General features: G+C 46.0%; 2 protein-coding genes across 2 annotated transcripts; one reads left to right on the forward strand and one right to left on the reverse strand.

Annotated features, from left to right (window-relative positions):
* The first annotated feature begins 39 nt into the window (after positions 1-39).
* On the forward strand, positions 40-14,694 carry LOC134495831 (dnaJ homolog subfamily C member 3-like). Its single transcript, XM_063301495.1, has 12 exons — positions 40-229; positions 1,659-1,769; positions 2,849-2,973; positions 3,169-3,243; positions 4,187-4,330; positions 4,993-5,174; positions 7,233-7,352; positions 8,517-8,622; positions 9,540-9,660; positions 10,460-10,592; positions 11,475-11,623; positions 13,392-14,694. Exons 1-12 carry the CDS (start codon positions 82-84, stop codon positions 13,532-13,534), a joined length of 1,557 nt encoding a protein of 518 aa, XP_063157565.1. The 5' UTR covers positions 40-81; the 3' UTR covers positions 13,535-14,694.
* Positions 14,695-16,770: 2,076 nt separating this feature from the next.
* Positions 16,771-27,444, reverse strand: CLDN15 (claudin 15). The gene is made up of 5 exons (XM_063301497.1): positions 27,105-27,444; positions 21,390-21,554; positions 19,317-19,398; positions 18,813-18,923; positions 16,771-18,727 (listed from the first exon to the last, which is right to left on the reverse strand). The coding sequence occupies exons 1-5, from the start codon at positions 27,319-27,321 to the stop codon at positions 18,604-18,606; spliced, it is 699 nt and encodes a 232-aa protein (XP_063157567.1). The 5' UTR covers positions 27,322-27,444; the 3' UTR covers positions 16,771-18,603.
* Between the last annotated feature and the right edge of the window lie 209 nt (positions 27,445-27,653).

Below are 27,653 nucleotides of genomic sequence, written 5' to 3' on the forward strand. Positions count from 1 at the left end.
AGAGAGGAGACTAGCGAGGCGGAAAGACCTGTCGCCGATCAGAAAACGGATGCGGAAGTGAGTGGGTTCCGGAGCTGGGACATGGAGTCCGGGCAGCAGCCGGTGTGGCGCAGCCTGGGGCTGCTTGGGCGAGGCGCGGACAGTCCCGGGCTGGGTCCGGGCAACTGTGAGAGGAGGCTGTTGTGGGCCGCTTCGTTGCTGTGCGTCTTGCTGGATCTACAGTTGCCAGGTAACCATAGTAACTGGAGCCCACCTCCATTTCCTTTTTGACCTTAGCAACCGAGCTTCCACCGGCCCCGCCCCTCGTTGCCAAAGTCGTTTCCTGTCAATCTTTTGCTCGAAACGCCCCTCTCCCTTTGTACGCTCCGCCCAATCATTCCTCGAGAGGACCTGCCCTCTTGAAAAAGTGATTGGCTGGCTCCGCCTGTTTTCCCCCATCCCTCTCTCTTGGTCTCTTCGGACGTAGCCTCTCCTATTAAGTCTAAGTATGCTCCTAGTCCTCAGTGTTCTCGTCTTTGTCCCGGTTCCGACGGGAGTGAGTTCAGTGGGCCCGTTCAGCCTATATAACGAGCCACCCAGAGTGACTTTGCAAGGGGAAGAGATCCCTTAGCAACTGATGTAATTGCTAAGAATTATGCGGGAGGGAGGAATATTAGTGAGGTGCCACCTTCAGGGTCTGCAGAAGAACTTTTTGTATCACCAGCTTGCTATGAATGCATGCGAGGACTTTTAAGATGTGTGGACTTGAGCTCCCAGAATTCCCCAGCCAGCATGTGAGGGCTTCAACTCCCAAAATTACCCAGCCAGCATGTGAGGACTTCAACTCCCAAAATTAGCCAGCCAGCATGTGTGGACTTCCAACTCCCAGAATTCCCCAGCCAGCATGTGAGGACTTCAGCTCCCAAAATTACCCAGCCAGCATGTGAGGACTTCAACTCCCAAAATTAGCCAGCCAGCATGTGTGGACTTCCAACTCCCAGAATTCCCCAGCCAGCATGTGAGGACTTCAGCTCCCAAAATTACCCAGCCAGCATGTGAGGACTTCAACTCCCAAAATTACCCAGCCAGCATGTGAGGACTTCAACTCCCAAAATTAGCCAGCCAGCATGTGTGGACTTCAACTCCCAGAATTACCCAGCCAGCATGTGAGGACTTCAACTCCCAGAATTCCCCAGCCAGCATGTGAGGACTTCAGCTCCCAAAATTACCCAGCCAGCATGTGAGGACTTCAACTCCCAAAATTAGCCAGCCAGCATGTGTGGACTTCCAACTCCCAGAATTCCCCAGCCAGCATGTGAGGACTTCAGCTCCCAAAATTACCCAGCCAGCATGTGAGGACTTCAACTCCCAAAATTAGCCAGCCAGCATGTGTGGACTTCCAACTCCCAGAATTACCCAGCCAGCATGTGAGGACTTCAACTCCCAAAATTACCCAGCCAGCATGTGAGGACTTCAGCTCCCAGAATTCCCCAGCCAACATGTGAGGACTTCAGCTCCCAAAATTACCCAGCCAGCATGCTGGCTGGGAAATTCTGGGAGTTGAAATCCACACATCTTAAAGTGGCTGAGTAGGAAACCCTGACCTAGGAGGTCCATGCCCCTCTTTTTCTAATGCTTACCCCAGCTCTTGGTCTCCTGCATGATTTCATCACTTCCAGGTTTGTTGGCTGCTGGGCAAGCTGAGATTGACAACCATCTGGAAATGGGTCGGAAGCTACTGGCTGCTGGGCAGCTGGCTGAAGCTCTCTCACACTACCATTCGGCAGTGGGTGAGTACCAGCCTTGGGATACCAGTGCAAGGTACCAGCTGCCCAGTGGCTGATGCAGTTGGGGCATTGCCCAATTCTCTGGGGTAGAGGCTGCTCAGAGTGAACTGACAGATCTATTGGATCTGTGGGAGTAATTTAAAGGTATAGGAATCAGGCCAGGCAGTTTAAAACAGGAGAGGTAGAAGAATCAAACTGGAGCAAGTCTAGCCTGTTCTGCAGCAAAGAATGATGATCACTTATTAGCCATTAATAACTACAAAACACGCTAGGCCTGTTGCATAATAGGATCAGTGTGTTGTTTCAGTGTTATAGTCAGGCTTAATAATACAAAAGTAAAAAGTTGGCCCCGCTGTCAGGGCCTGGATCAATTAACTTTAAAAATATTATCTTAACTTCAAGCACTTTTAAAATCTTCTGATGCGAAATACAGTCTGTCAGGTTCTCCACAGTAGAAAATGCCTTTTCTAAGATATGACCATTTGTCAAAGGAAATAAGCTTATATATGACCTGCTATGACTCATTGCAAATGGGCCAAGTGTCTCTTACCTACAAAAATAGCACAGTGCTTTCTTCTTTCTCCTTTTCTTCAGTGGCTGCTCTCAATATTTGTATTCACATGTTTAATCTGCCATTCCTTCGACAAACATGGCAATTTCCTTCCCCACCACCGTTTTTTTAATCTTCGCAATAATGTGGTAGAGGAGATCAAATGGCAACATAATGACCAGCCCAGGATCCTCTGATAGGGTTCAGTTGTGGGCCTTCCATCTGGTTTCAGTCCAAGACTGTGTGACCCACCCCTGGCTGTTGCTGCAGGTTGAGATGCAGCCATTTGTATGTTGTGTCTGCTGTGAGATGTCTCAGGAAAGGATTTTTGCATTCTCACTCAAGAGTACCCAGTGAGGGACCACGTTGTGAGTTTCTGTGCTGCTTTTTTTGTGTCATGCATCACAAATGGAGGCAGAGCTGCAGGTTTGTTAGTTCTGAACACTAGCAAGGTTACCTGTTAGCACAGATAACAGCCTGCCTTCCTGCTACATATACAGTGATGCTGTTTGCTTGTTTCTTTTCCCCCCAGAAATTGATCCAAAAAATTACCTTACCTATTACAAACGGGCAACCATTTACCTGGCTATGGGCAAGTTTAAATCAGCACTGCCAGACCTCTCCAAAGCTATTGAACTCAAGCCGGATTTCCTGGTTGTAAGTTATTCTTACCTTCATCCTCTGTTCTCCTGTCCAAGCTGAGATGAAGCAGCAAGGGTTTCTTAAGAGAAAAGGGATTATTCTGGTCCCAAGATGCTGACCTGGTGTTAAAAAAAAGAAAGAAAGAAAACGGGCTGTGTTCTTAGTTGGGGAAGGTGGCTCTGAAGTGTCTGATCTTCTTCACTTCCATAGGCCCGGCTTCAGCGAGGCAACATCCTTCTGAAACAAGGGTACACCCAGGAAGCAAAACAAGACTTTGAAGCCGTGGTAAGGAAAATGTCTGTTTCCAAAAACTGTGGAGGAGTCATGTTCATATTCCCTCCATGGCTGAGTACAGTTTAAAGATGTCCAGGGCCAGGTGTCACTCTTTTCACTTGTGTATCAACCACACCAGATTCCTTGGCAGTGTCAAATTCAGCCTTCCTGTATGTGCACATATCCTGGAAATGGTGCTGCAGTTAGTGAGCAACTTGGGGCAACCCACACCTGACAGGCTGTACTTCTGGATTAAAACCTTGGTGTTACAGAAAATAACTTTTTGAAATGGGGGAGGAGGGCTAAACAGGATTATCAACCTAGTGGATAACCAAGATCAATGTTTCTCAACCTCAAGAACTTTAAGGTGTACGGACTCCAACTCCCAGAATGCCCCAGCCAGCATGGAGTCCACACACAAGTTGCTGAGGTTGAGAAACACTGACCTAAATGTTTCTCCAGCCACAGATGGACCATCTGTTGGAATCTCCCCATCCCATTTGATCCATCCTTAAAGGGGTGCTCTGTCATTCTCCCCTTGACAGCTCAAGCAGGGAGGTGGCCCTGGAAGCAGGACTTTTAAATACCTGTTCCTGTGGAATATTTAGCCCCCTGAAATCCAGATGTATGGCACCCAAACTCCTGTGTTTTCCTAGAGCAACAGAGCTCTGGCTTTTTAGGGAAACATTTGGAGATTAAGAGCTACAGCGGAGATCGTTAAGTATTTCTGTCATTTCTTCTTTAATACTATCCTCACTGTGCCACTATTATTATTATTATTTTATGAGTTCCTATTTGATTATTAGCTACCTATGTAGCTGGGTGGAATAGAAACATTGCTAAATAAACAAACCAGTGTCCAGAACTATTTGAATTTAGCATTTTTCTTTAATATATGCAACAAGGAAATGCAGACTGTGTGTGTGTGTGTAATTTAAAATACCAATTTCACCAGCTCAAGAGCAATCCAGATGATGCAGAAGCCCAGAACCAGCTGTCAAGGGTTACAGAGCAAGAATTTTCCACGCAAGAAGCTCGGACTGCCTTGCAGAAAAAAAACTATCTGGGAGCGGTCAGTTTTCTGGATCGAGTAATTGAGGTACCTTCTTAATTCATCTTCTCTAAGTGAATGTAGTCTAGCAGACAGAGTATTTGACTCAAGCCAGACAACCTGGCACTGGAATTCTAAGCAGGAAACATTTGCCGGGGCCTCTCTTCTGTCCCAAGATGGTCTCCCTATCTTACAGTCCCTCTGGCGCTAGAATGCAAGGGTCAATATGCGCTGGTTTTGCTGGAGGCCAAGTAGGTCCAGAACATGTCTGAGGTATTTGAATGCCTTGAAGGCTGAACACAGCCCTGTCAAAGCAGTGACGTACAGTACATAGCATTTCTGGACCCAAGTGAAAAGTGTTGATCGCTCTTGTCAAGAAGATTTTACTTCCTGATGCACTTTTATTGTGATACATTCCACAAAACAAAGGGGCAGAGCAATGCAACTTTCATGCGTGACCACAAGGCCCAGCAGGCAATGTTTAAACAAAAGGTTCTTCAAAAACGGGTAATGTTTTTCAAGTGGCGGGTTCTCCAGCGGCTTTTTCCAACCCGTCAACTCCAGATTGATTGGGTCGTTGTTGGCTGGGGATGATTGGTGCTCTACTGCAGCACATCCAGAGAGCACCTGGTTAGGAAGACTGCATGAAGTTACCACAAAAAGGATAGGACAAGGCTGAGCAAAATACTTGCCTCCTTGCTTTATTTCAGATCTCCCCTTGGGATCCAGAAGCCAAAGAGCTGCGCTCCGAGTGCTACCTCCATCTTGGTGACTACAATAAGGCAATCATGGACTTGAAACCCACCACCAAGCTGCGGAATGACAACAGGGCTGCTTTCCTTAAGCTCAGCAAGCTTTATTACAACTTGGGAGAACATGAGGAGTCCTTAACGTGAGTGAGGCATGTAAATGTAATGTCATGTTTGCGCTTGTGGTACATACACAGCAGGTGGCAAGACACAGACCACCGACATCCCCAATGAACACTCTTCTGGAGACTGGTTGGAATGCTGAAATTCAGCAAAAACGAGGTGGATTGAGACATGCAAGCAGTAGCAGTTTGCGTCCAATTCCCACCTTGAAAATGAACTACACAATTGGCCACGGCCCTTCCTGTGATGTTCTGTGGGATGTGAATGGAGAACGGCAACACAGATCTGGCAGAAGGAGGCTGAATCTAGTGATCTGAAGTGGAAGCCAGTACAGGTAGTCCGTGTTTAGAAACTGCCCTGTTTAGCAGCCATTCACAGTTATGGCAGTGATGAAAAAGTAACTTTACGACCAGTCCAGTTCATAAATCCATTTATGACCTGTGCAGATCTGTAAAGCAAAGGAAAGCTGAAGTGAGATCATAAGCATAGTTGTGGTTTCACTTAGCGACTGCTTCACTTAATGACTGAGTTGCTGGTCCCGGTTGTGGTCGCTAAACGAGGACTACCTGTAAATAAAGTGCGGGAAGAAGAAGGCATCTTTCCAGGGCATCTCAGAAGACCACAAGGAACGATTGTGACTGAATCCCCCATTGTTTTAAGCCAGAGGTTCTCAAACATTTTGTCTCAGGACCCCTTTACTTTCTAAAAATGATTGAGGACCCCAAAGAGCTTTGGTTTATGTGGGTTATATCTATTGACATTTACTGTATTAGAAAATAAAATTGAGGGGTTTTAATATATTTATTTACCTGACTTTGCAGACTCCTGAAAGGGTCTCAGGGACCACACATTGAGAATTGCTCCTTTAAGCCATTGATAATTTAAACAGAGTATGCAGCATAAATCACAGTTGACTGAGTTTGCTCCGGATGTGATGCCCTAAACATGGTTTGCAAGCCACATGACATGCTATTACCCTTTCGAGGTAGGCCAGGTCAAAAAAGAGGTGCAGCCGAGAATCCAGGAATACGCTTCGTTGTTGTAGGGTAGAATAACACAATCTTGGAAGCCCATCAGAGTTTCTCTCTGCTCCATTTTACACCAAGTAAACTCAAGGCGGGGTTATTTTGAGTTTCTTCACACACACAGACTGAGTCATCTCTCCTGAAACTTCCCCCTTAATGGCTTGGTGGCTTCTTCCTTGTTCCCAAGGCCAGGTCTGCATTCCTTTACACGTGCCAAACCAAGAGCAGGGAAGTCACATTATGCCTTAGCAGAATTTGGGAGCCCAAGTCATGTAGCCTGAACTCGTTGCTTCCCTTCCCAGACATAGCCATACCCTGCCTCTTGCGCATGATCCCAGGGATAAGGATAGGCGGGGTTGCGATGATGATCTGACAGCTCACTGTGTAGAAACCCTTGGCCAGTAAACACATCTCATATAGTTCCTTTCCACGACATCGCCTTTGGAACATCATTCTCCCAGAACTTAGACTGGCGCCTCCCCTTGTGGCCTTTAGGAAGGGCTGGAAGACTTGGCTTTGCCATCTGGCTTGGGGCTCTGGTGGTGGCGGTGTGGAGCCTGCTAAATGGCCACCCTGGTAGTCAGCTGGATTGCACTCTCGCAGATTACGTTTTTTCATGATTTTAATAATATTTTCATTGCTTTTAATGTGTTCTAATGGTTTCTCTTGTATGATTTTGGTTATTTTTGGTATGTTGCATGTGCGTGTGGGTGTTTTACCTTTGCCAGCCGCCCAGAGCCACATATGGGAGATGGGTGGCTATATAAATTGTGAGATGGGTGGCTATATGAATAGAACAGATAAATAAATAAGCAAAAAGTAAACAGCAACAGCCAGAGTTCCCCAATAGAGAAAGGTCAGATACAAAAGCAGTTTTATAAAAAAAAATGCATAAAAAAGAGCCTCATAATTTCTGGGGGACATTATTCAGCTAGGAGGCCCCTTAGCAGAGGGCTTCTTTCTGCCTCAGCCCCCTGCCTGTTCAGTGGAAGGTTTCAGACATCTCCCTCCTCCAGCTCCCGCTGCCTTGTCTTAACCCAGCCTTCTCTGCAGGCAAGCGCGGGAATGCCTGAAGCTGGACCAGGACGACAAGGACTGTTTTTCCCACTACAAGCAAGTGAAGAAACTCACCAAGCAGCTGGAATCTGCTGAGGAGCATGTCAAAGCTCAGAGGTGATCTTCCCATCCTGGGTTTTCTGTATGCATGGATGTCGGTATTTAAGCTGACTTTGGCATTAACAACTGTTGAGATTTCAACAGCCATCTTTGCATGCTTTCTGGTTTATCCTTACAACACATTGAGGTCGAACGACACAAGCCATATGGATAAAATACTTGGGCAAGCTGGTAAGAAGGATATGGATAAGGTGGTCCTTTCTGTGGTTGAATCCCAGAAACAGGATCGAGGAATATGGAGGTCTGCTATTGATGATACTCATTTTCCAAAATCAGGTCCTTTTTTAATGTTCCATGAAGGGTCTTGATGCTGAATCAAGCCATTTATTCTTGAAGCCCAAGACTTTTGAGTCTGGTGGCTCTCAAGAATAACAGCAGTAGGATTTGCCCCAATTTAGCAGCTCAAGGTTTTTTTTAGCTGGAGCACCCCAAGCACCTCGAGATCATAGAGAGCGCCCAAATTGGTATAAGGCACTTTCGTATGACTTTAAAGGAATTGGAGATGGGTGGGGTTAGGTAACTTCTGGACAATAATGTCTTGCCAGCTAGCTGTGGAGACATATAAGCCAGTGGCCATTTCCATGACATCTCATGGTAGTGAATTCTAGAAGATAATAAGGCGAAGTAGTCGTTTATTATCAGTTGTTTGAAGGACTACTTCATTCCCATTTCATTTTCTTGATAAAGTTCCCCAGGGGAATTTGTCTTACTGTGAGACAGGGAATATTTCCTCTCTCCAACACAGTTCAAAATGTAAACCCCTGTCATGATTTCCATTTTCTTCTGTCATCTACTGGAAGGTGTTAATAGTGCTGAATCTAATTCATAGTTCCACTTTTAGCAAACAAAAACCCGATCCAAATCAGTGAAATACGTAAGTCTCAGAGTGTTTTATAACAGATGATGCTTGCAAATGCAGTCTAGTAATTTAATGCACCTGCCCAATTAATTTAAAAGCCTGAAGCCCTGGAATGAGAAGGGGAGTCAAAAATGGTAGTCTGCCCTTTCAGTGAGATCATCACCCTCTTGCTAAAGACCCCATGGGTTGTAGCTGCCCTCCAGAAATGGGGAAGAAGGACGCCCACCCCTTTTAGATCTCAAGGCTCACCAGCTGTGTTCCCTGTCCCATGTTGTTTCTTCTCTGCCATTGCCTAAAAACAGGTATACAGATGCCATTGAGAAGTATAAGGCAGCCATGAAAACGGAGCCCAACGTAGAGATCTACACCATTAAGGCAAAAGGACGGATCTGCCACTGTTTATCCAAGGTAGAGGCTGAACTCAGGGAACTCCTTTGAAATGAATCGGGATTTGGGTCCCAGGGGATTAACAACCCCATTTGAGAAGCTGCATATGCCATATAATGCAACAAAAGGAGGATGGAAGTTAGAATGCTTTGCTTAATCCCATAATGTTGAAATTGGCATCTGTGCTTACTTTCTGGCTCTGCCATCAGTCCCCTGTACGTCTGGTACTGTTGCTTGGCCTTTCTGAGATTTTGCTTGTATAAAAGGGGACGTGGTCCTTTATCTCAGAGAAGACCCCTGCCTCCATGGCTCCAAATGCAGCCTTGGCCGAGCTGATCTTCTCCAGATGTTTTGGAGGGCCAGGCTGGTCATAGATAGTAGGAATTGTAACCCAATACATCTGGAAGACACTGGGATTGTAAAAAGATGCACTGCGGACATTGTCCAGATATTTTGGACTATTATTCTCTTGACCCTTCAGCTAGCTAGAAGAAACTGCATGGGATGCGTTTACTTGTCCAACCCTGGAACCATTACTTGTCCACCCATTAGAAAGGCATTAAAAACCTGGCTTTTTCCTTGGGTGCTGGGGACAGGATAATGTGAGTCCTCATCTCAAGGAAGATAACAATTGCAAGTTCCTGATGGCCTATCGAGGGTTTGTTTACATTTTGATGGAATTGGCTGTCTGTTTTTGCTTATTTTGGGGGCTTATAGTAAGCTGCCCAGAGTCACATTGTTCCGTTTGGGCAGCCATATAAATTTCTTAAATAAATAAGTAAATAAAATTAACTGGAGGACGTGTTTAATTAGAGCCCATTGTGAGATCCTGTGGGAGGTTGAAGCAGATGACAGGACTGGCCTGGGAAAAGATGTGTGAATGTGTTAGCCGGAAAAAGAACAGCACAAACAGTGGTCACATTTTACTCTTGCTGCAGAGCAAACAGATTGTGGAAGCAATAGATCTCTGCAGCGAAGCTCACCGGCTTGATCCCAGAAATACATTCATCCTACGTGACAGAGCAGAGGCCTTCATCCTGAACGAGGAGTTTGAGAAAGGTCAGTAGCTGAGCCGTCACATGCTGCGATGCTGGGAGCCTCATCCGACCCATTTCTTCCTCCTTCCACCCCAGGGTTTTCTGGTGTGCTTATATATTTGTTGGCAAATAAACGACCCCAGTCAAACCACTCCATAATCACAAATACAGAAGCCACGCTAGATGAGCTGGATCGTTCTTTTCAGGGCCACCCTAAAATCTCATCCAGACAATACGAAGTGATGCAGATGTCTCATCTCTTGAGTCTGGGAGTGTATTTTTTAAAAACGTTTGGTATAACCCAACACTTCATTGTGAGCATGGAGAAATATGGGACCAAACATAGAATGATTTCCTGAAGGGAACCCCTTCTATATTGTGTTACAATTGTACATGTAATTCTATTTCAGAGTTTTGTTTTGTTTTGTTTTAAATGCAGTCGGGGTCATATATGGCTCACCAGCAATTCCTTTAGAGCACACACACACACCCCCAGATGGGTAGGGCTACACTTTCCAGCCCCTTTTCCTTTTCTGTCATTTTTTGACACTTGGGAGGTTAAGGGGCAAAATTAGTGCCCTGAACTGGACACTTTACCCCTTAAAATTCCTAAAATTCTCTCTAAATATGAGTCCTCTCCCTGCCTGTTGTTGGAGTACAGCTGATAACCTGTGGAGTATCTGGTATGGACTCCAGATGATGAAGGTTGTATATTCCCATTCAGCTGGATTCTATAAAAGTTGTTGATCTAAGAGGCAAAGCTTGGGGAAAACAAAGCTTCCAAACTGAATTAAAACTAGCCTTTTTTTTTCCATCCATAGCCATCGAAGATTATCAAGAAGCGAGAGAGTTTGATGGTGAAAATGAGGAATTAAAAGATGGGCTAGAGAGGGCACAGAAACTGCTGAAACAGTCCAAGAAGCGGAACTATTACAAAATTCTTGGAATTCAGAGGTAAGCAGCTTTGTCTTCTGTATCCAATTCTTTCACAATCCAGGATTAAAATGGTAGAGAGGAATTTCCCAGTAACAGAATATTAAAGCTTGTACTTGTGAAGGTTGAAGTCCTGGTTTAATGATTTTGGAAAGCAAGATCAGATGGTGCACTTTTGTGACCTCAAGGCCTTTTTCTACCAGAAAAAAAAATCTTATTTACATTAACAGACCGTCCAGCCTGACAGAATGGTGCATTCACGGAAAATGTTCAGCCAAGCCTTTTTTTTAAAGTGTAGCTTGTTGAATAAACCACAGCAGCCTGTCCACACCTAAGCCGTAATTGGTAGGTTCAGACATAGCCCCAAAGAAGCAGACAACGTAATGGCATAGTATTGCGGACTCCCTTAAGAGCTGGGATGGGTAGAGATCGTAGGCCTTTCCAAACACTACTGAACTACAGCTCCCCAAATCCTCCATTTCTGACCCTGCTGGCTGCTGGGAATTGTAGTTCAGCAACTTCTGGAGCTTCATAGGTTCCCCACCCTGAACTATCATTATATAGTAGGTAAGAGGTGAAAACATCGCTTGGGCCCCAAACTCATTTAGGTGGCCTTAGTGGGAATGTGGCCAAAAATAATTTACCTTAGTGTGTGAATGTAAATCCCCAGTCATTATAGCATTCTGGACACACTGTTGATAAAAGGAATAAGTTCACTTGCTTTTTAAAAATTTCTCTCCAGCAATCTGCAATTATCCCTGTCCTCCATATTTCCAACAGCAGAAGGGAGACTAATGGGGCCTCCCATATGGATGACCCACAGCATGGAGCTAATTTCTGGCCCAACAGAGATGGTGCTTCAGATCACCCTATCTTAAATGGACCTATTTTTCATGCCCCCAGGAATGCCAACAAGCAGGAGATCATCAAGGCTTATCGAAAGCTGGCTCAGCAATGGCACCCTGACAATTTCCAGTCTGAAGATGAGAAGAAGGAAGCCGAGAAAAAATTCATCGACATTGCAGCTGCTAAAGAGGTCCTGACAGATCCAGGTAAAGCCTGTAGGCTTAACTCCTTCTCCTTTTCTGTAGGAGGGGGTGTTTTGGGGCAAAACTGGGCAGGGGTATATGTTTGATTTACATTCCCTCTACCATGCTACTCTTAAAAACTAGGAACTTTTTTTCCCCCAAATGAGATTTCTTTTCCTTATAAACAGCGGATTCTGTTCTGAATAGGAAGTACAGCAGGCAGAAAGCAAATATATCTGCAGACCCATTCAAGAAAAAACTATAGGTAGTCCTCACTTAACAACGATAATTGGGAGCAGCAACTCCATTGCTAAGTGACTCAGTTGTAAAGCACGACATCGTGCGACCGCGCCAACTACAACGGCAGTTGCAGTATGCTGCACAGCCGCAGCGTACCACGGTCCCATGACCGCCATTTGCAACTCCTGCCAGCTTCCCCATTGACTTTGCTTGTCAAAAGCCGACAGTGAATCTTGCAAATGGCGATCGTGTGACACGTGACGCTGCGACTGTCATAATTGCAAGCTAGTTACCAAGCGCCTGAATTACAATTATGTGACGTGGGGATGCTGCAACAGCCACATCTACAAGGACCCGTCGTAACTTTGAATGGTCGCTGAATGAGTGGTCATTCAGTGAGAACTGCCTGTCGTCTGTCCTCATCACTTTCAAAACTCCTCTCCCAGATTCTGGCCATTGCTACTGTTTCAAGACAGAACTAGCTGGTGAGATTGGAATGTTCCCAGTGAGGGATTACCGCTCCTCTATTATGTAAGCTAAAGCTACATCATTAGAAAAGGAATTCCACACAACATTCTTGTTCTATTTCTCTCCTGCCTTTCCTTCAGGAGCTCAAGACAAGGTTCATTCTAGTAAATATATAGCCCACCTCCCCTTATTCTCCCAACAGCCCTGGTAGGCAGGTTGAAAGAGCAACTCCCCCAAAGTCACTCAAAAATATTTTGTGACTGACAAGGAAATTTGCCCCTGGAGAGGTGGCAGCACAAAGGTGAGACCTAGTTATTTGGATGGGAGACCATGAGGTAATGCCAGGGCTAAGCAGGAAGTCAGAAAGCATCCCAGAAGAAGACAGGGGCAAACCAATTCCATATTGCTGCAGGAAAATGACATGGGTGTGTCTGTGAGGTCACCAGGAGTCAAGAGAGACTTGATTTCAGCCTCTGTTCCAAACCCAACATTCTCATCTTGACACCATGCGAAGTCACACAGAGCACATGCCTTTTTTTAAAACTAGGCAACTTTTTAAAAAATTTAAACTCTAAAGGATAAAAGATCTATAGAATGAAGACCATGCAATTTCATCTTCACCTAGAAAGAAATATTTTAATGGACCTTGAAATACACCCTGCTCCAACACAGGGCGTGAGAAACCTTTACCCTATATGCCCATATATAAGCCCCTCCGTGGCTAAGCCGACCCTCAATTTTTTAACCAAAATACCCTGAAAAATGAGCCACCTGTGGATAAGCCGAGCCACATCTTTCAGGGTACTTTGGTTAAAAATTCGAGGGTCTGCTTAGCTGCGGATGGGCTTATATACAAGTATCTACAGGAAATACAGGTACTTTTAAAAAGTATTACCATATATGCTCGCAGATACGCCCATCCCAGGAGAAGGGGGACCTGATTTGGGGGGTGCATTTTGGCACCTAAAATTCTCAGCTTATCTGCGAGCAAGTACGGTGAATAGCAAACTAGGACCATCTCTTTGGGCCTGCTCTTCCCATCCATTCCTAATGCCTTGTGGGTTGATTTTTCCCTCCCTTCCAGAAATGCGACAGAAATTCGACTCTGGTGAGGATCCTTTAGACCCAGAGAATCAACAAGGAGGGTCAGGACATCAGCACCAGTGGGCGTCTGAGTTTAACCCCTTTGGCTCTGGGAACTTTCACTTCAAGTTTCATTTTAATTAATTTGCCTGAGCCCTGAAGAGGAATGCAACACCTTGGCCAGTGAGTTGATGCACAAAGATGACAGAAACAACTCCTACCCAATGGAGGGGGCAGTTTACTGTCCCTACTTATATTCAAGTATCCCTTTCCAGATGACCAGATGTTTGTTGTGCAAGACAGCCAGGACCTCAAGGAAGATGGAGACCTCTTGCTTCTAGTTGTGATTCCCAAGAAACAGTGGCCGGGAGAAGGGATGTACAATGCATGCAGAGCCTTAAACCCGTCTCTGAATCCTGCCTTTCCTAGGGACTTTTTAGAAGTTAGGTCGAGCTGAATTGTGCGGTCCAGCTAAGCATCTCTCAAGTTCTTCTTTGCACCTGCAAGGCCTGGGAAGCTGTTCCAGCCCAACTGTTTGCAACCCTTTGCCAAGGGAACAATTCGTTTTTAAGCCCAAGAAAGGTGAAGGTGCCCTTTTTCCTCCTCCTTTGTTTTTTTAAAAGAAAGCGTGCCGTTTGAGTCCACCTTCCCAAGGAAAGCTTGGCCGAACATGTTGACATTTGAGTAATGCCATGCGTGGGATGGTTGCGGTAACTGATGCGGATGGGGGGGAAAGCCCAGCTGAGCCCTGCAAAGAATTTTGTTGTTGCCTCATCTCTTTCTTGGTAGGGAGGAGTTGGGGAATAAACTTTTGGGCAAGGCTGTCCAACCTTGAAAAGGCAGGGAGAAAGCCCCTGTGTCAGACTTGAAAAGGAAGAGGGTTAGTTCTGTTGCTTTGAGCCTTTCTGGATGGTATTCTGTATTGGTGGATTTTGGAATTGCACATTGACTGCTGCTCCTTTTGAGTACTGTGGAAGGACATACCCAAGAACAGTATGGATTTGGGGACGGAAGTTGATCCCTTTCACCACTCCATGAAATTCCCGTCTGTACCAGAGTTTAATATTTTTCCGGCATAAGCCCTAGGCCAACAACAATGCGGAACACCCTCATTTTCTACAGTTAGTTAAAATTTTAAAAAAATTTCTCCTCCCCCTCCATTTCTATCTAGTACAGTCATTATAGAAAGCCTGGTTTGCTTCAGTTGTTATCATCAGAGGCCAAGGAAGAAAGATTAAGGAGAGGTATTAATTTCCATCTTTACTGAAAGTGTCAAGATTAAAAGTTTCGTATTGCAGAAATAATTGATTTTTTTTTTTAACCTTTACCATTTTGCTGGAGCAAAGGTTGAGGAAGCCACAGAAGTGCTGAGTTAAGAAGGCCAAAGGTTCAGCATAACTTTCTCCGAGTTCTGAGCCAGGAAAATAAAAACGTTTAACTCAGGTTGAAAGCAAGCATTCTAAAACTGGTGTGATTGGGTAGCCTGGAGTATGAAGGAGTAGGAGCGTGCATAAAACAAATAAAAGTGTTTTTTGTTTCAAGCTCTGAGTTAAACAGGTCAACTCAGAACATTCTGCCAAAATGTTTCAAGTATATTTACCCCAAGAGAACAAAATATACGTTGAGTGTCTCATCCAGAGGAAAAATGGGACTCAAAACAAGCTCCTTGTCCCCTTAGTCTTCTTACTAAAGCCACCAAAGTAGGTGGGTGAGCGCTACATGCCACAACACACAGAAGAATTGGGCAAGAGGGTTATTAAAAAAAAATGCATGCAGGTTGGAAAACGCAGGCTCGTTTCTGCACAACTGATGCTTCCATTGTTTGCTTATAAGGCTTTGATTTACTCATCGTTTGGCCAACGCATAGTACGTTGTTTCAGCTCGGTATGTTTTGCACACACCCTAAAAGGGAGACCCTTCTTGTGACCCATTGCTGTCAAGAGAGAAGCTGTTCCTCAGTTTCCAACCCAAAGCTTGTTTGCAAGGATGAGGGAATACAGGTAGTCCTCACTTAACAACCACATTTGGGACTGGAATCTCAGTTGCTAAGCAAAGCAGTCATTAAGCGAATCCAACCCAATTTTATGACCTTCTTTGTGGCAGTCGTTAATGGAATCACTGCAGGCATTAAGCAAGTCCCCATTGATTTTGCTTGCCAGAAGCCAGCCGGGAAGGTCGAAAATGGTGATCACATGACCATGGGACACTGTAATGATCATAAATGTGAACTGGTTGCCAAGCTCCCAAATCATGATGATGTGACTGTGGGGACGCTGCATTGGTCGTAAGTGCGAGGACCGGTCATACATCAGCTTTTTCAGCACCATCGTGAGTCCAAACTGTCCCCAAACGAATGGTGGTTAAGTGAGGGCTACCTGTAAATGTCTTTGCAGCCGTAAACGCTGATTGAAAAGAAGACCGCTGACTTTAGTGCTCCAGAATACATGTGCCTTGTACTATGTTCCATTTACGTTCAGGGCTGCTTCTCCATGTATATGAGAGTTCCAGTGCCATGGAAGGAAAGCCTACACTGGTACAGGAGGAAATCTTGCCCCAGGCTCTTTCCGATATCGTATTACACAAGAATGGCACAACCCAAGTATTTAAAAGAAGAAATGTAGGAATGCAGACTTGAGATTTACTTTCAAGGTAGTTGTTTTTTGCTGATCTTCACAACCCTTGGCATGCTTTTATATCGCCTGAGAAGAAAGTTCCAGGACAGCACTCACCTGGCGGCTGTGACTTTATTTTCATCCTTGAGGACTAGTAGAGTGTACCAGCTAAAAGATCAGCCATGAAGGGGGATGCATACGACTTCTAGTCTTTCTAGGTGTTTTGCAGTTGGGAGATCTAGAGACAGACCCTACCTTGCTGAAAGGCTGCGAAAGGTACCGAGGTTGCTTGCTCATTTATTAGATTTATATCCTGCCCTATGTTCCGGAGTTCAAGGCTGTGCACGTGGCATTCCCTCTACTGACCCCCCCCCTACCAATAACCAGCTGTAGATTGGGCAGAGCGAAAACGTGACTGGTCCAAAGTCAGCCTGGGGGCTTCTCCAGCTAAGGGTGGGCTAGAACCGGGGTCTCCCCACTCCTAGTGCGAATCCTCACCCAGAACAGCTTATGTGTGAACAAGAAGCATCTTGGATTATTAAAATGCTTTTACGGATGCTGGATAAACATGATACAGCTGGGTTCGTTCCAGAGGTGAGGTTGAAATGCACACGCACTCTGCTGTGCAGCCCCAGCTGGTTTGATCATTTAACTCAGCCAGTTGGGTTTGTTCACTGGCTCGCTTAACCATGGACTCCCCTCCCCTCCCCTCCCCTCCCACGCTTTTCAACTTTTCATGTTGAAATTCCAAAGAAGACAGTTCACACGGGGCACTGCCGTTGCAAGCAGTGTGTCTTTTTATATAAAACAGGTCACAGGCACCTTTCCTTGTTCCTTTCTTTTCAAAAATGCATCACAATAAACTTAAGTTGTACGCCTCAGCAGCAAGGAAGCAAAAGCTTGTGGTTCCAAGATGCAACGAAGTTCAAAACGTCCTTAGGTTCAGGAATCCGTAGCTCCAATTCTTGGACAACGAGTAGGAAGCCGAGTCACTACTTGCTCGTGTGACTCCCTATTGATTAATACTTAGCCCAAAAGGAAAGGGTGCTGCTAACGTCCTGCTCAGCTACCGTCCTAACTTTCTTGTGCATAATGATCTGAAGGATAGGTCCTCTAAACCAGTGTTTCTCAACCGTAGCAACTTGAAGATGTGTGGACTTCAACTCCCAGAGTCCCCCTGGCTAGGGGATTCTGGAGTTGAAGTCCACACATCTTCTTAAGTTGCAGTGGTTGAGAAACACTGCTCTAAACCAAAACCCATGAAGGTATTTGAAGGTCTGTCGGATCTCAAAATGGGAAGCGTTCCCCTGTGCTGTTGACTGTACCTTGATTTGCTTCTTGAAGAAACAACCCAACACCCAGGAACATTTTCTTTTCAAAAATCTCAAACTAGCTCTCTTGATGCATGGGGGGAGCAAACGGCCTGCTGCAAAACTCCACCCTGAACATTGCTTTGGGGAAAGGTGGTTACCAGGATGTCCCTACGTTCAGACCCTCCAACCCAGACAGTCAATTCACAGATGACAATGAGTCAGAATAAGCGGTGGCCGGGTGACTGTGCTAACCGAGTGGCCAGTTGCTCAGCTAACTCCTGAAACCGTGATAGAAAGAGACCGATCTGACAAACTTTCACCAGCATGCTCTAGCCCAAGCAACAGTTAAAGACATCTTAGGAAAAGGTAGCAGTGGTCGTGCAGATAAGCACACACCACTCTTGGTGATTCAGGTGGAAAATCAGGTTGGTATTAATGCTGAAAGCAACCTTGGATACTGGGGAATCCAGCTTTCCCCAGCTGGTATCTTCTACGTAGATACATTAGGACTTGAACTCAGAATCCCAACTGGCATGGCTGATGCCTCACAGTGAATATAGCACACTTTTCAAAATTTAGGGTCTTATTCCTGGATACTTAGAAGCAAAACCCCTTGGCTTCAGTGCTGAGGAGCTTCTTAAGGCAATCGTAATAACAGTATCATTTGATCAAAACCGTCCACCTCCATTTTCCCCTAAAATGGTCACCTCCCAATTTAGCAACTCCAGCAGTTAGGAATGTTGACTGGAGGGAAACATACACACCCAACTGGGGGTGAATCTCCAAATGTTAGCGTATTAGGCATATGCTAGCATTTTAACTATGAGCAGGCCTCCAGTTCTGATGTCCTCCAAGCGTGGATCAGTTGTTCTCATACATATACCCGTGTCCCTTTGAGAGACAAGCCGCAGGAGGTGATGTAACTGAGCTTCAACCCCTGTCATTTGCAAAATCAATTATTCTGGGCCAAGAGGCATCCATAATCTGAGAAGTAGGTTTCATCCATGTTGAATATGTATATATATTAAAAGTCCATATGCATAGCTACCTCTTCTTGGCAATCAATAACTTTGCCCAATGCAGCACTGGCCAGGATCAGATCCAGGAACATGCCTTCGATCCATCTCTAGGTTCATCACGAGATCAAGAAAGTCCAAACCGAAGAGTAAACAAGGTTCTCCCTTGGTATGTGCCATCTTTGGAAGAGTCTTTGGGATTCTGGGTTCCCAGAAAAGCATCCCAAACGTCTTTTTAAAGGAAGGGATGCCCTGATCCACCTTTTCCAAGGTTAGACATAAGCATTCTTACCATACTTGCCCGTACTGCTAGCATTGGATTCTCTGCGGGGACGAGTGACTGTGGTGTTGGGAGCTGACATGCCACTCTTGGGGGCCTTGTATGGATACATGTAGCTGGTAAGAACAGAAGAGGGAGATGTCACTGTTTGGATTCAACAAGCTTTCAGCAAAGTAGTTGGTATTTCAGACCTGTTCTCACCTGTTGTCCTGGGATGAGTTTGTCCGACATGAACTGAACAGGAAGCACCCTCCTATGATCACCAGCAAGGAAGCACTCCAGCCTAGATAGAGGGCAGGTCCAATTTCATATCTAAGTAAGCAAAGGAGCGAGACTGGTTGAGTGGCTGGTTGATCGATACATTAATATTTTCACTTTTCTCCGAGACTGGATATATGGGATGGGTTGTTTCCCCCAATTTTACCCCTCCCTATGAGTAAGGTGGGGCTGAGTCAGGAGGACAGGCTCAAAGTCACCTAGTGAGCAACATCTTTAAGTAGGAACTTAATCTGAGTCTCTTGGGTCAAAGGCAACATCTTAATCATTCCATCCCATCAGAAAAAAAATTCCCCCCAATCTGTTTCAACCCTCTCAACCCTACTTCCTCCCAAGGAGCCCAATGTAGTGACATTTTCTTTTTTTTCAACCTTTGAGTCAGGCTACACAGAGAGAAAAAGATTATAGATCCATGCTTTAGAGACGTACTTTGTTCCAACAAAGAGCGGATTAAAAAAATCACGGGTGATATTGAAGGCGTACCACGAAATGGTCACCATCCCACAGAGACCTGAACAGAAAGAAAGATATTTGGGGTGAGAAACAGCTTTGAGGACCTTTTTAGCTTGAGAGGATTTGCTTTTTTTGAAACCCAGATGGCTGCAGGGCCAAGGGACCATGTAGAGAGAAGGACAATGCCTTCACTGGGGAGAACAGTCACAAATGTGAGATGGGCAGCTATACAAATTGAATAGAGAAACAAAGATAAAGAACCATCAGAAGCATTGTGGACACAAGAGAACCCACAAAATCCATGTCTCCTATGAGCAATGGCTAAATGTTTCTCATCAAAAAAAATTTTAAAGTAGAAACTTTATAGAACTTCCTTGTACCCAACTTGCAAAGCTGGTACCAGAAAGAACAGCTAATCTCCCTTAGTTTACTTAACCTTTTTAACTGTGGACATCACTGGGAAGTGATGGCGTGTTTTGTGTAAATTCATCTGCTTCTCATTTTGATGATTTTCCAGCGATTCCCGTACCATTTGGAAACACATATATGGAACATATATTGAATTCAAGCTGTAGACAGCTTACATGGAGATCTCCCCACCATAAGAACCCTGTGAGGTAGATTGAGGTAGATTTCCATGGCTGAGGATGTGTCATGAGTAAGGATGGTGAGCAGGGGGCTCCCATCCAGGCTGTTAAGCGCATGCGTAGTACTGAGGAATTAGGTGGCCATTCAAAGAGACACAGATCGGGCCCGCCTTAGTCTTTGGGGTTTATATGTCTGGGTTTTCCCATGCTTCTTCAGTTTGTTAGGATTCTCCGTTATGTAGTGGTAATAAAACACTAGAGACCTATTCCTTGTCTCAGCGTGGTTCCTGGCTGTTAGGACAGGATGGACCTGAACTTCGGTCTCACTCCTCCTAGTCCAGCACCTTAACCGCTATACCGTATTGGCTATGAAAGGCAGTTCTTCAGCAAATAGAACAAATTAATATTTGGAGGAGTTGGGTGGGAACACCCCAACAACAACTGTTACGGAGTCAGCAAGATTCAAACCTGGGTGAGGAAAACCCAGTGGATTTCTAGCCATCACTGTCATCATTCAGCTACAAGTACTGCACTGATATCACTGGGTTTCTGGTAGGCTAAGACCAGCCATGGAAGCATTGCCATTCCTGTAAATGAGTTTGTCCTGCTTTCTGTGATGTCTAATTGGTGCATGGCATTGTGACATCACAATGTGTCTTCCATGAGCCATGTTCTCTATAAAGGCCAAATATAGGCTAGACCAGTGTTTCTCAACCCGGGCAACTTTAAGATGTGTGGATTTCAGCTCCCAGAATTCCCCAGCCAGCAGGCTGGCTAAGGAATTCTGGGAGCTGAAGTCCACACGTCTTAAAGTTGCCCAGGATGAGAAACACTGGGCTTGACTGAGCAGAGAGGGAAGCTAATAAATTCACTAATAATTCCCACAATCAAGCAGACAACTGCTCAGCTTACCATGTTGTGTGACCCCAAGCAAAGGAATGCGGGAGACAGGCACCCAACCCATTGGCCAGCTTGTAGCTAAGCCAAGCATATCAACCCAGAGGAGGACAAGTATGAACCATTCCTGTATTGTGACCAAGGAAACTACGTGGATGGGAATTACCAGGAAATCAGCTCAACTCAAAAGGAAGACCAGTCCCAGCATCAGCCAACCTTGGCTGATCTCAAAACGCTGAACAGAGTTGAACCCAGTTAGTGCCTGGATGGGAGACCACCAGGAACTCCTAAGAGTGAAGGCTAGCCTGGAGAATGTCCAGAGAGAAATATACCACTTTTAAATTACTGCCGAGAAAACCTCAGGGACATGTGCATCAAGTCACCAGGAGTCCAGCTCAACAAACAGGAAACTTTATTTTTTAATCCCAATTCCTCAGCAAATTCCTAAGAACATCCTATTACTTTGGGGTGGGTGCAGAATAGCAGAAGGCAAGGACTTTCACCATCCCACCTAACGAGAGCAGCCAGAGAGGCAAATGCAAGAGGAAGTTTCGCCCCAGCTTACCGGCCAGAATGAACAAGCAGCCCCCAACAACTGCCATCTTGGCCTTCATGTTGGGGTTGTTTTCTGCCACTTTGGTACACTGTAAACCCAACATGCTGCTCAGGATCCCTAAGAAACCCAGGACCAAGGCACTGATCATGAGGGCCCGCGAAGCTTGCAGGTAGGCTAGAGGGGAGAGAAAAAGGAAAACAGTGAGTGCAGCTGCTTCACACTGACCTTTAAAAATAATATTTTTATTTTATTTTATTTTATTTTATATACACAATATATATATGCAAAAGACAAAAGATAGGAAGGAACACACACAAGCTTAATATACCCACTATACATTACTTTATACACTAATCAAAACTAGGGTTACATGAATATTTATTCATAATTAAATTCTTAAGATTTAAACCAGTGTTTCTCAACCTTGGCCACTTTAACTTGTGTGGACTTCAACTCCCAGAATTCCCCAGCCAGCATGCTGGCTGGCAAATTCTGGGAGTGAAGTCCATACATCTTAAGGTTGCCGGGTTTGAAAAACACTGATTTAAACAATTCTGCTTACACATGGGACATTACTATAGACTAGTATAGGAAATCCAAATTTCTAAATACTTTTCAAGACAGAACTTCTAGTGGTAACATTTTTGGTCAAATGTAGAAAGAGAGGTAAGTTTTCAGATCACTGTATCATTGACAGAGGATTACTTTCTAGTCTTTTAATATCAATCTCTTTTCTCTCCCTTTTTTATTTTTTAGCTGTAAAGTGCACAGTAGTCCTTTCGCCCTGCCCTTGTGTTATTTTCCAGATTGTCGTTTTATAGCACCTCCCAAATCTAGGGAATTTGTAAGAACTCAATATATGAAATATCTTCATGTTTACATGAAAGGGAGCAAAGATAACATACAGAGGGAACACACAGATTCATGAAATGTATTTTCAAAGAAGTCAAGAAATTAGTGCTGGTGGAGCCTTTAAGAAATCATGAGCACCAGAGGAAAATCTATTTTCCTGTCCTGAACGTTGGAAAATGAACTTCAGCTCACAAGAAGGCTACTTTGTCTGGATTGTTGCAAGCCACAAAAGATTGCAGCCCATCATTCTTGTTTTAGGAACAAAATACCATCCTTGGCTCTCATCTTTGCATGACCAGGATGTGTAGCTGCAGATCAGAACATCTGCCCAGAATCTGGTTGGTATATATTTTCCAGATGCCCCCATAATACTACTTACAGATTATTGTATACCTGAAAGATGTTTACACTTTCAAGCAACAGGGCTACTTTGAAATGATCTTGGGTAATATACAGTAAGCAGATTTTCACAACAGATGGATCGCTTGGCTGGCTCAACCATGGTTGACTGAACTGCCTGCATCTGATGCAGAGACAAATCATCATTTACACATCTGGATGGCTGGATGGTTTTAGACTAAGCAAAGCCAAACCAGCCCCATCAGCGCTGAATGCAATACAAACCCGACCACAATTGGAGGAAAAACCTTGAAGCTTGTCAAAGGGATCCATTTCCCATGTGCCCGAACCAAAAGTTTATTTTTATAAAGGGTTAGCTTTAGGTCATGTTGATAACATCATTACATATCTTCTGAGCAAATAAACTCCGCCCTCCAAAAACAGTCCCGTTTGTTTTCTTCTGTCAACAGTCTTCACCTACATTGACATTCCCCTTTCTTTCACCCAGAACAAAGCAACGTTCCCAGTAGCAACAGCTGGATTGACTCCATAGCAATCATCGGACAAATGGCTAGCTTGTACGGTTGACCCAAATGCTAGTTACTTTAAAAAAATAAACAAGCACGCAGCCATCGAGCTGGCTAGCCACAACCTGAAACCCTCCCAACATGGGGTCACAACTCTCCAAATTCCCAGCCAGTCTGGTGCCCCAAAGGCTGGGGATGATAAGACTCGTAGTCCAGCATATTGGCAGGACACCACCTTGGGGGAAAATGGGTATAGCAAAATGCAGGCTGAACTGCTGCAGTCACATGAGCGAATGGTGCAAAGGAGAGAGATGCTCTGTACACAGAACCATCTCGCAAATGGTACAATTAGGTAACGTTAAACTCAACACAGAGAGCCAGTTTGGTCTAGTGGTTAAGGTGCTGGGCTAGAAACCAGGAGACTGAGAGTTCCAGTCCCGTCTTAGGCATGAAAGCCGGCTGGGTGACCTTGGGCCAGTCCCTCTTTCTCAGCCCTAGGAAGGAGGCAATGGCAAACCACTTCTGAAAAACCTTGCCAAGAAAACTGAAAGGACCTGTCCAGGCAGTCTCCGAGAACCAGACACGACTGAACGGATAAAAAAAACTCAGCACAGCAATCATCTTCCAGCTCTCAGCTCTGTGGGTGGGAATGAATGGTTCTGCTTTGTCCTTCCAGCTTACAAAGCCAGCCTTCAGGGTTTGACCTTCTATGAAGACCCCTGGCTTGTACCCCAAGGTCTCGCTGTGAGGGCCTCCCTGGAAACTTGGAACATGACAGAAGGAGGGAAAAGGTAAACCAACACATTTCTGGGCCATCGTTTCTCCCCTGATCTTTTGTACTTGGAGATCGCCTTGGACTTTCTGCTTCAGTTCTGTCTTTGTGGAAGAAGAAAACCACAACAAAAGGGCTGTTGTGTTGGTAGAGGCGTAGCAACAAATATTCACCAGGAAGCAAGAAGCAACGGGCCATTCCTTGCTTCCACCCCAGCTGTAGTTTGATCAGGGGATGGTCTCAGGCCAGGCGTTCCATCTTGAGTCCTGGGCTGAGTCCTCCTCAGCACCACCCCTTCCAATGCCTTCTTTTCTGGCTCCAAATGAGCTCTGGGTCAGAGGCTGGCAAGGGTGGCCACCATCCACTGGGCAACGGAGCCATGCTTTGGAAGGAACCTTGAACAGGAACAAGGAAGAAATCCCAAGATCTCCAACAAAACATTGCATGATGGGGTGCTACCAGTCGGGAGCTTCAGGCTCCAAATTTAGACGCACACACACCTCTCGGGTCAAACCAAATGCACATAAAGGACCAGAAGGAGCCGGCAGCACCTTTTCCGACTAACGTATTTTATAAAAGGCTAGCCGCTCTATGCATCTGATGAAGCGAGCTGCATGTCACAAAAACTTTTGCCTTTTCACAAAATGTATTAGTTGAAAAAGGTGCCAACTGACTCCTGATTTTTTACTACCAATTTATTTACTTATTTATTATCCCACCTTTATTACTTTTATAAATAACGCAAGGCAGGGAACATAGCTAATACTCCTTCCTCCTCCTATTTTCCCCACAACAGCAACCCTGTGAGGTGGGTTGGGCTGAGAGGGGGTGACTGGCCCAAGGTCACCCAGCCGGCTTCCAGGCCTAAGGCGGGACTAGAACTCACAGCCTCCTGGTTTCTAGCCCAGCACCTTAACCACAAGACCAAACTGGCTCTCTAATCAAACTAACTTGTTTGATTAGAGGAAAAAAAAATTTTTTTTTGAAAGACTGGAAACCTTATACAATATTTTTTTTAATAAGAAGAAAGTACTTTCCATATCTCCATATTAGGACACTTTTTCTTTATTTCCTTGTCTACTCAAGAAATTGTAATCAGATGGTCATCTTCCAATCAAATATTTATTTATTTATTTTATATCCCACCTTTATTATTATTATAAATAACTCAAGGTGGCGAACATACCAAATACTCCTTCCTCCTCCTATTTTCCCCACAACAACAACCCTGTGAGGTGGGTTGGGCTGAGAGAGAGAGATTGGCCCAAGGTTACCCAGCCGGCTTTCATGCCTAAGGCGGGACTAGAACTCTCATACCACACCTAATTGGCTGTTGGGCTGAGAGAGGAGGACTGGCCCAAGGTCACCCAGCCGGCTTTCATGCCTAAGGCGGGACTAGAACTCTCAGTCTCCTGGTTTCTAGCCCAGCACCTTAACCACTAGACCAAACTGGCTCTCCTCTTCCAGTGCACATAAAGAGACTTTCTTGCAGCTAGACATGATTCGTTTTTCCTGCGATAGTCCATATTAACCCTGGTTTCCATCAATCATCATTCTGATCCCCTGAACATTTTAGTATACTTCCTGTATACCTGCTGAGCTTGATAACTTAGGCATAATAGGTTATCACAACTGCATTTACATTGCACATGTGGCTATTTACTGTCTGGATCCCTGCACCATATTTAGCCACAGATGGCTTGACCACGGTGTATAGAATAAGCCCCTATTTCCTGGCTTCACACAAGATGCTAAGCCCTAAGCTATGGTTTACAGACCAGACTGGCTAAGTTCAAACAACACATTAAGCCCAAACCAAACTAACCACACTTTTTTGCTTTTGTGTGAAAACCGTATGCAAATAGTCCAAATATTTAATTGCAAAGCTGTGTGAAGGGTAGGTGTCTTTGCTGTGAAAGACACACTGCCAAAAAATTGGCAAAGTGGATTAGAATTTCTCAACTTTAACCCAACCTGGCTAGTGTGTCAGGTATAAATAGCCTTTTCGGACCTCTGCAATTGGCCGCGCCTTTCCGCAAACAGCCTACCAGGATATTAATGTGCAGGCTGCCTAAAATATAGCCTTGGCTGGCACTGAGAACTAGAACTAAACTAGCCAAATATGCGTTTACAGGTATTCTAAACTTAACCATTTTTCTATCAGCGATCGGGTAATCGGGTATCAACTCGTTGCCGCCCCCTGCTGGCTACGTAGGAAATAGCCGAAGGGATGTATGGATTGCAGCGAGCAATGCTTCGTAAAATACTTTATCCCCTAGAAATTCTCGCCTGATTTAGAACTTGAGCTTGGCACGGGAAATTAAGCCTGGACCAAACAAAAAACAAAAATCCAACATCCTGTTCTCTAAAGAAACATGTCTACACAAATGGATCAGTTTTAGGCATGGGAAGAGAATTTCCCTTTGTGCCCCTAGCAAAACCGTTGCTGAATTTCTGCCTGTTGCACAGCTACGCAGGACAAGGGGCACGGGGGAATTCTCAGGCCTGCAATAAGGTGGTATCCTCCGAATTGGTTGCATTAATTCAGTGGTAAAAGACTATTCTTCGGTTTACGGCACGAGAATTCTGGGAGACGGAGTACTGATTTCTCTGGAGGGCATCGGAGTAAGAAAGCTCCGTGTTAGCAGAATGTCTACGGCAGTGTTGTTCAAACTTGGCAATTTAAGACGTGTGGACTTCAACTCCCAGAATTCCCCAGCACGCACAACTGGGGTTCAGCAGGGAGGAGACGCAGTTTGAGTGGGGTGGGAAGAGACGCGGAGCGGGCTAACCCCAACAGCGCGGACGTCCTCCAGAGCTCCTGGACGGCAGCCCCCGTGCTGCCACTGTACGATGGGTGCTGTGGTCCCAAGCATCTGGAAGGGCAGAGGGTCGAGAAAAGGCTGGCCGTCCCGGGAAATCTAGCTGGTGCGGGCGAGGGAGTATCCTCAAAAGACCAAAGACGACCGGGTCAAGATCTGGGAGTCGACCCGGATCGCGGGCGGAGGTCCGGGCGCGGGAACCGGTGCGCCTCTCGCGCGCCGACTCGACGGCTGGGAAAGGAGGCGACCCGCCTTGATCCGCGGGGTCCTTTCCAGCCCCGTCTGTCCCCTACCCCGGCGGCCTTGGGGAGCGCCGGACTACAACTCCCGTCCCTCCCCAACCCTTCCCCAGGGCGCGGCATCCCGGCCGCCGCCAGCACCGGGCAGGCTCCCGCCACCCTCCGGGGCTCACCGGGCAGCTCGAGCAGCGACTGGAACTCCCAGCAGTTGTGGACGCCGGTGGAGTCGGTGGCGCAGCTCTGCCACAGGTTCTCGTAGATGGTGGAGGTGGTGATGACGTTGCCGGAGACGCTGGAGACCCTCCAGTAGCTGTTGAAGAGGGTCACGGCCAGCAGCGCCCACCCGACGGCGCTAAGGAAGAAGCCCACCGTCTCCAGCAGGAGCGACATGCTGCAGGCCGGCAGGAGCCGAGCCGAGCCGAGCCGAGCACGCGGCGGCGCGAGTGGGGACCCCGGCAGCGGGCGGAGAGGGCAAGCCCAGCGGAGAGCGGCCGCGGGAGGCTCGTCTAGGCTTCCTCGGGGCTCGGCGGCGCGGAGGAGCAGGTAAGGGCGAGGGGTGACGTCAGCGCCCGGACCGGAGTCCACCTCCAGCGGGAATGGGCAGGTGCCGGGAGTCGCGAGGCTCGCGCCGATGCTCCCACGCCTAAGTGCCTCCCCGTCTCTCGCCCCGCTAGTTTTCCGCACGAAGCGCTGCGGGCGGGGACGGCGAGCTTGCGGCGGGA

This window comes from Candoia aspera, chromosome 4 (genome assembly GCF_035149785.1).
Source record: "Candoia aspera isolate rCanAsp1 chromosome 4, rCanAsp1.hap2, whole genome shotgun sequence".
Lineage (NCBI taxonomy): Eukaryota > Metazoa > Chordata > Lepidosauria > Squamata > Boidae > Candoia > Candoia aspera.